Source organism: Acanthisitta chloris, unplaced genomic scaffold (assembly GCF_000695815.1).
Source record: "Acanthisitta chloris isolate BGI_N310 unplaced genomic scaffold, ASM69581v1 scaffold36579, whole genome shotgun sequence".
In the NCBI taxonomy this organism is placed as follows: Eukaryota; Metazoa; Chordata; class Aves; order Passeriformes; family Acanthisittidae; genus Acanthisitta; species Acanthisitta chloris.
This window is the reverse complement of record NW_008693790.1, coordinates 1,037-9,612: the sequence shown is the minus strand read 5'-3', so window position 1 is coordinate 9,612 and position 8,576 is coordinate 1,037. Positions and strand designations below refer to the sequence as shown.

The window sequence follows — 8,576 nt, the reverse complement described above, 5'->3', positions numbered from 1 at the left end:
TGGCCACCAGACATGGTGATGAGTTGGCACCAAGGTCAGTCTGAGAAATCTGGTCAGCCAGTGGGCATCAGCAGAGGATAGGCCTGGGCATGGGCCTGTGTGTGCTGTGAGTCCATGACAAGGGGGTGTGTTTGTACAGGAGCAAGGACAGAGCCAAGGGGAGGCTGCTCAGCACAGTTGGTGCTTTTGGGGCCCTGTGCCACACTGAACATTTGAGTAATTTTCATGTAACATTTTTCATCACAGTCATGTTCAGCAAATTTTAAACACCTGGAATATGTTGGTTTTTCCAGTATAGGCTAAAGGAATGTTTGCTGCTGTAGTGGCTGGTTCTTGGTGTGCTTTAGACTTGACTCTGACTCCTGGATCAGTTTGTCATCTACACAGGTGTTCATGTCACTCCAGTAACTTTTGTTCCCCTTCTGTACATATGCTCTCATCAACTATCTGAGTAAAAATCAGTAAGAAGCTAATAGCATTTGAAAGATGAAGTGACTTTCTAAAATTATAAATTCATATGGGCAGTTAATTTGCATAAATAGTAATTACTTTATTGAATAAGCAAAATTCTTTTAAAACTGTTTTCTGTATTAAAATGTAATTTGCAAAATATGAACTAGTGCAGCAAAAGGTAATCCAGAGCTGCTCCGTTTCAAGCAGAAACATTAATAGTCAAAATGCCTTGCCTTATTCAAGTGCATTTCAAGGAGGATTCATAAGAGATTCTGTTAGTACATTTCAAGAATTCATGAGAGGTTTTTTTAGGTATAGAACTGGTACAGGGACAGCACTAAATGCTTCAGTGTGGGCAACTGGAGCAGAAAGCTTATTAAAGCACAACCTAATCATTTTTCAATGTCTCTAAAAAGCAAAAGAATGCTGTAATTTGCTGTTTTCATCTCTCACATTTACTGGAAGGTATTCTATTCTTAAGTGTGCTCTTCAAGGAAAACTCACAAAACTTAGATTTGAAGCATTTGAGAGGCAAAATTTGTTCTGCTGTGTGATGTCTCACTTGGTTTAAGCTTTCTGAGAAGCCGAATGGAAAAAAAGAGAGAGGCATGACCATGTTAAACATTCCCTCTGCTTGTATTTTTAAGTGATAGCAGCAGATTTCAACAGAATTATCGAAGTTTGTACAGGGCTCTGTTTACCTTAGGGAATTAAAGAATTTTATGCTGTTCACTTATCTCATAATCCTCCTGAATGTATTTTTGTTAGGTCGATTTTGCAAACCGTTTTGTTGGAGGAGGTGTGACTGGGGCAGGACTAGTACAAGAAGAAATTCGTTTTCTAATCAATCCAGAACTGATTGTGTCGAGGCTCATCACTGAAGTCTTGGATCACAATGAATGTCTTATCATCACAGGTTAGTCTTTGCAGGAAATATTTAACATCTAACTCTGGTTTTATAGATACAAAATAGATTTCAAGTTGAAGTTTAGTGTGTTTAAATGCTGTAAGGATGAAAAAGAAATAAAGTCAATATTCATTTGACAAAAGGCTTTCTACTTCATGCCATCTCTTAAGGCCATAGGGACACTGTTCCAATAGATGCTTTGTGAAAGAAGCAAAATGAAAAAAAAAGTGACAGCAGGCATACACAACATTTTTTATCCTATATAAATGTGTTTGAGGACTTGGTGTCATTAGCTAAAGAATGCTGTTGGGCAATACAGAGAACATGCACGATTCCCAGCTATTAGCTGGTCCCAGCTACCAGCAGGTAATGCTTCTGTTACGTTAAAGGGTGGGGGATTTTTTTTCCTGTCTGGAATTTGTAACATTTCGTGTGATTAGTGGGAGTGAAAACTGAGAAGAGGAACTCCCTTCTGGTTACCTAAAAGGGGAGGAAACAGAAAAGAAAATCAGCATCCATTAAAATACGGTCAGGAACTGCCTCTTAAGGATTTTGAGCTTGCAAGTGACAAACACATGTTTGTGTTACTTATAAGTTAGTTATGGGTTCAGAATTCCAACATCAAAAACTAAATGCTTCTCCGGTATGCTGTTGTGGAGCTGTGTATGGAGATGCCCTGTCTGTTCAGTGCTTTGCTGAAAGGGATTTTCCTTCTGGTTCCACCTCTGTCATAGAACTTGGAATGTTTTATTATCTACAATGCTTCTCCGGTATGCTGTTGAGGAGCTGTGTATGGAGATGCCCTGTCTGTGCTTTGCTGCTTTGCTGAAAGGGATTTTCCTTCTGTTTCCACCTCTGTCATGGAACTTGGAATGTTTTATTATCTATTGAACCAAAACAGTTAGCATCAAAAGACCAAATGTCACTGTTAAGAACTGAGGAGGCCACGGTGATGCTGTGTGTGTCTCAGTTCTGTGCACAGGAACACAGTGAGCATTTTGCATGACTGAAAAATAAAATGTTGCTAAGATATATTTTTGTTTACTCTAAAGAACAGCTATAAAGCAAAAGTATATGATACCTTTGGGTAAATATTGTTTATACTTTTCAGTCTGTTACAGTAAAAATGTTGGGTTTAGATACCTGAGCTGTCTCAGCAGGCAAGAATTTGTATAGGTATTAGAACACATTTCTTGGAAAAGTCCCTCTAAAGCACTTCTTTCTCTCACATGCTTACACAGTATGCATTTGAGCTTAAATCTTGCAAGTATTACTCTATCCTGAGTTATTGATTGCACTGGGCAGAGCATCTTTTGTTTTCAGTTTTATCCTTGGTAATCTTTTTTAGACGGTGTTTTATTTTGTTTTTCCATCCTGCCAGAATTAATGCCTTTTCAGTGAAAACTCTTCGATAAATTTGCTTTTGTGATTAACTTTTTAAAAAGTGAGTCAGAAAAAAAATTCCTGGCCATCACCAACTTCTGTTGTGTATTTTGGATATGATACTATATTAACATTGAAGTACTGTCCTTTGGGTGAGGCTTTTCTAAGGAGAGTAAAATCAGAGCACAGCTATCAGTCTGGGTATTAACTGATCAGGGAGAAAACACTGAATGTTTTGAAAGACCTTCTTCCATCCTCCTGCAAAAGAAATAGGGATCTGGCATGGATAAATAAAGGTGAGGATGTTCTTTCACTACAGCAACATTTTATTTTTGTTGAATACTTTACAGTGTTTTGCAATTAGTATTTGTGATATGGTGTTCTTCTCTAATGGAAATAGCCATTCCATCATTTTTATTTAATCCCTGGAGCTCTTCCACCTCAGTGCTTAGCCAAGTCTCCACTGTGTGTCATGATCCTCTTGATAAATTACATTCTTGGTGATGCATCTTGACTCAGCGGCCTAATGGGTATAATTGTGTAGCTTAAATTTGCAGAGGAGTCCAAGAAATTGGGAGATAAATTAAATTTGTTGTGATTGCACAGTATCTGGTTAAGATCACTGCTGTAATGAGTATGGAACTGGTCATGCAAACAATCAGGTTCTTTAACACAGACATCTACCTACAGAAATGTCAGGAGCAATGCCAGAGATTCCCACAGCTGCATTTCTGGTAGAGCTGTGAATACGTGTGAGTGGTTTTCATTCAGATTGTTTTCTTCCTTTTTTTTTTTACCCCTATTTGAGCTCACATGTACTTGGGTAGCATTAAGAGCAGATAAAGCTGTGTTCCATGTTTACTTTAAATCTACAGATGGAACTACAGCCAGTCTGGACTGCATCTTAGCAATGCATTTTTGGAGACTTCTGAGCACATTACCCAGGCAGTAAATGAGATCAGATAATTGGTTCAGCTGAAAATTTACTCAGGGGGGAAAATTGTTTTTCAACTGGGTTTAGCAGGCTGGTCATGCCTGTGTATGGAGAGCCAGGAGACTAATGGGGGTGCAAGCTAAGGATCAGAAAAGCTGATTGAAAGGGAGAGAAGGAACTTCTCACTTTTGGCACTAAATGTGCCTTTATGCTGGTGATGACAAAACCATACTCCTGCAATTTTCACATCTACTCCTTTTGATTTGGTGTTAGTGCTACTGCTCCTTCAGGGAAATAATTTCTAGCTCATAAGAAATACTAGAGGAACACTATGGTAGGGTTTTTTGCAATCCCTGGGAACACTATAATGCTATGCAGATCATATGCAAATGTAAATCTAGACTATGGAGACTGAGAAAGGTATATTTCTTTTTAGTAATAATTGCAGATCTTTCTAGGTTGATGAGGCTCCTCAAATACCAACACTTGACAACTTCACTGATGCTGTAACTTGTACAAGTTTCACAAAGGATGTAGTTTTGAATGGTGCTTGCATATACATTCTTTTCACTTTAGGTCTGCTTTTTAGATTTTGTAGCTTGTTTTTGAAGTTCTGTTGGAACTGTTTTATTTGTGGTTTGGCTTTTTTTTACCACCTTACTTGTTTTAATGGAAAGAAAAAAGATTCACCAGAAACATTTAGCATATCCAGTTTATCCCATACCACCTCTGTTCTCCCAGAGACAGAAGTTTGTATCCCAGTAGTTCACAGGCAAAACTGCTGCCAGTTGAATAAACACTTTTGACAAATTTCCAGAGCTTCACTTATGAAAACTCATTGATTTTCATTAGCTTTGGGTTTCTTGGACATGACTTTAGAGTTTATGTCATTTCTTTGAGTTTCTCTGTTATTGATTATTATTTTTTTAAAAAAAATATGTGTGTGTGTGTGTGTATTTGCTTGTTTGTTTGTTGACTGGTGCTTTTGTTGTCAGATGCTGTGCTTCCATAAAAATTAATGAAAACAATGAACCTTGAAAAAGCCAACTTAGTACTTTGACTATCATTAATCTATCCTGGGGCAATATCTTGATAACCTAGTGTGTTCTTTCCACATGTTAGACACTAAAGGAAAAGCTTACTTTTTGAAGCTGGAAGTTTTGCTAGGTTGTCCCCTAAAGAGAGCTCTCAGAAAAGTCACATACTTGCCTTGTCTGTCTCTTCTTGCTGTGTGCTCAGACACTGTTTCCAAGTAAAACTGAATTTTACATATGTCAAAAAGTCTCACTGAAGGCTGATAACCTGCAATTCACTTAGAAGGCCGAGTCCTGAATATTGAAGCTGTTGCAGTTGTCCTTTGTACAAGGGCATGGATGTGTGAATATTCTGTCATCACAATTTTTTGAGATGATACTGTAACAGGAAGTGAACTCTTGGTGAGGAATCTTTTACCATCTCACTCATTTTGGCTAGCAACTTTTCAAAATAGCCTTGAGTGGGATTTGAGTGCCCTCAGTATGATTAATCATTGAGACAAATCTAAGTAAATAATGAGACTATAATAGGGCAGATGAGTAAAAAGAAGTGCTGATAGGTCTTGGCAGGTAAAATTAATGTGGGTAATGGGGAAAATGTCTTGAAGCATATGCATAATTTTATATAGTTTTTAAAAGCTTATCTCCTATGCTTGAGTCTACTGAAGGCAACATTCAAGTTAATAGTTAGTAGTTTTTGTTCAATTTTAATTGTATTTTTATTTAAAGATTGGAAAACTTAGATTAGATTTATACATCTGCATTCTCAGAGTGTAGCTGATCTGTGCAATAGTTAGGCACTACTCTTGTCTTAGTAATCTAAGTGTAAGCTTTGTGCCATCAGCTTACACTTGTTTCTAAAACCTGTTTTTCCTGTTATATTTATAGGCATAGTTGGTGTTGCTAATTAAGGCATTGCTTAACAGTTCTCTTCTTACTCTTACTGTCTATAACTTGTGCCAAACTGTACATGTATGAACTGAAATTTTCCAAGCAAGTTACCCTTTTCAGTTTCCCATTTCCAAAATTCAGCTGTTGTGAGCTCAGAACAGGAGAAGAAGTTGTAATTTTGCTGTGACATTGCTTCAGGAGTATTTCTTTGAAGCATTTGTGCCATCCTTAGGTTTTGAAGCAAGGTTCTGAAGAAGTTCTATAAAGTTAGGTGAGAGGCAGCCTTTTAGAAAGGTAATGATCCTTGCTCTGGGTTAAGATCTGTTCCTTCTTGGTCTTAGGATAAACCTTTGTAAAGGAGTTGGTATGGCAGAGCATAGTAGCTAAAATTACTGGAGGCCTCAATGAGCTGCTTCCTTACAGTCCTTAATGTTTGCCAGGATACCCTGTTGAACCTTTTCAGGAGCAGCAAAGTATGTTCCGACAGTAGTTTTGTGGGTCCTTGTGCTTTTAGACAAGTAGCTTGTTGGTGCTGCCCACTGCAGCTGATTGCAGTGGCCTTTCTGGTCCACTCAGTGCCATTAATTGTGCTGGTGTCTGAGAATTCCTGTTGGGAACCATAGCACAGGAATCACACTGAACAAATGTAAAACAAAACCGAAGGAAAAGAGGTGTATTGGGCAATGAAATTAGAAAGCTTCCGGAGTCCCACCTGCAGTTGTGTAAGGTTGCCCTCAAGAGACTGTAGGGCAACAACCTGGGTAACACTGGTGTGTTGGAAATCTGCTTCGTTTCTGGACATCAGGGTTTTCCTTGGCTTTACAGATTTCAATTTTGTGACAGAAGTAAAACTTGTTAGAGAAATAAAACACATAAACATACAGCTCACCAAGTACATTTGAATCTCTTTATATTTTTTTCTCATGTTTCCTAAAGTGTCAGCCCAGATGTTTGCTAAATTGAGGTTGAAGTGGGGTTGCCACTAATAGTGGAGTGACTGTTTTACAATTGTCTTTACAGGTAGTAGCCTCAAAAATGAAAAAAGAAAGGCAAGATGCAGGGAAGCTCACAGTCTTTGTGAACCAGATATTAGCCAGTAAAACTTCAAAGATGACAGGCAGTTTATTGAGAAACTATTGAACTTGAGAGTGGCGAAGCTGAAAACTATCTTTTGTTCTATACTGGACAGCATAGGTAGATCTGCACCCGTAATGTTCTGTGTTGGCTGAACATCGCCTGTGGGAAAGGAGCTTTACTGGCTACAAGATCTTGTATTCTTGGTGCAGATAGAAATTCTCTATTTCCATTGCTTTTGAGAGCTGAGTGTTCATTCGGAGAAGCAGTGATTCCTATCAAAGATTTGCCACATGAAAAAACCATTTACATCCTTTGTTTCAGGTACTGAGCAGTACAGTGAGTACACAGGCTATGCAGAAACTTACCGATGGGCAAGAAGCCACGAAGATAAGACCCCAAGGTAAAGTTACACCTAAGTATTTTAAGTGAAGGAATAAATAAATCCTATAAATTTGAAAACCTGGTGCTTTTAGGTATTTCCTAGCATTTGTCTTAATAGGGTATTTGACTGCTTGATGCTGCTCTCTGCAGTACAGACAACAAGCTAAGGAAGTTGCATCATATTAATAATGAGATATTAATGCTAATAGGTGGTGTCTGACAGTATGCTGGTTCTTAGACCAACACCTTGCATATATATTTAATCCACATTTTTGTTAAGATGCTGACTGAACTGTGGATTGTAATGTCACGGTAAGTTTGACAATGATACTTCAGGTACCACAGTGCAGCTGATGTGTAGCAAAATAAGATTTAATGTCATGAATCTGAGTAGAAAGCTCTGAGCTCTTGAATTTATTTCTCCAACGATGTTGTTATAGTGTGTACACAAAATTACTCATTTGGTATAGAAACATACACGATGTACTCATTTAAATGTTGGAGGAAGACAGAGAGACACTTGCCTTGCAGTGTTCTTATGTACTTAATAAATAGCACTGTGTAATTAGATTTGTTTCACATTCATGCCCAAAGTCTAGCCAGAGTATTTCTAAATTTATAGTGAGACCTGTCTCATTCTGATGCTGCTTTCATTCCCACCCACTAAGAAAAAGCTCTCCATCGTCTGTTATGAGTTCACCTTTTTGGCTGCTTCTAATGCAGAAGCTCAAGTCTAGCCAGAGTATTTCTAAATTTATAGTGAGACCTGTCTCATTCTGATGCTGCTTTCATTCCCACCCACAAAGAAAAAGCTCTCCATCGTCTGTTATGAGTTCACCTTTTTGACTGCTTCTAACGCAGAAGCTTTGCAGGGAATTGCTCATTTTGAATCATGATTATATGGCCAATATTAAACAACTAATGTCATCTACTTTTCTCCTCCCTCTAATTTTAGGGATGAATGGCAACGACGCTACACTGAGATTGTTGCTATAGATGCATTTCACTTCAGACGTTTCCTTGATCAGTTTGGTCCAGAGAAAATTAGAAGAGAGCTGAACAAGGCCAGTAACTTCTTACAACAGCCTTCAGTCTAATGCTTATAGTACTTTTTCAAATATTTCCAAGTCGTACTTCAGGGTGTTGCTGTCCAAAGATAAAGCAGAAGAGTGTCAAATACAACTCTTGTCCTTTGCTACACTCTTCAAAGGTGTATTTTATTTAACTTTCAAAAATATAAATGAAATTTGGATATACATTTTATTAACTCTTTTCTGTCCAGTTTCTAAATGACAGGCTGAGAGTTGGGGTTGTTCAGCCTTATTGCATCTTTCCAGTATCTAAAGGGGACTTAGAAAAAGGAGGGAGAGGAACTTTTTGTATGGGCAGATAGTGACAGGACAAGGGCAATGGTTTTAAACTGAAAGAGGGCAGGTTTAGATTAGATTTTTGGAAGAAATTCTTCACTGTGTGGGTGGTGAAGCACTGGAACAGGTTGCCCAGGGAAGCTGTGGAT

The 8,576-nt window shown here is 38.1% G+C and overlaps 1 protein-coding gene across 1 annotated transcript in view; it reads left to right on the top strand.

Annotated features, from left to right (window-relative positions):
* Positions 1–8,157, top strand: part of PARG (poly (ADP-ribose) glycohydrolase) — a 49,808-nt gene extending 41,651 nt beyond the window's left edge. Inside the window, exons 12-14 of the mRNA XM_009083183.1 lie at positions 1,222–1,369; positions 7,001–7,079; positions 8,016–8,157. Of these exons, the coding sequence (XP_009081431.1) occupies positions 1,222–1,369; positions 7,001–7,079; positions 8,016–8,157 (369 nt within the window). The remainder of the gene's footprint in view (positions 1–1,221; positions 1,370–7,000; positions 7,080–8,015) is intronic.
* The last annotated feature ends 419 nt before the right edge of the window (positions 8,158–8,576 follow it).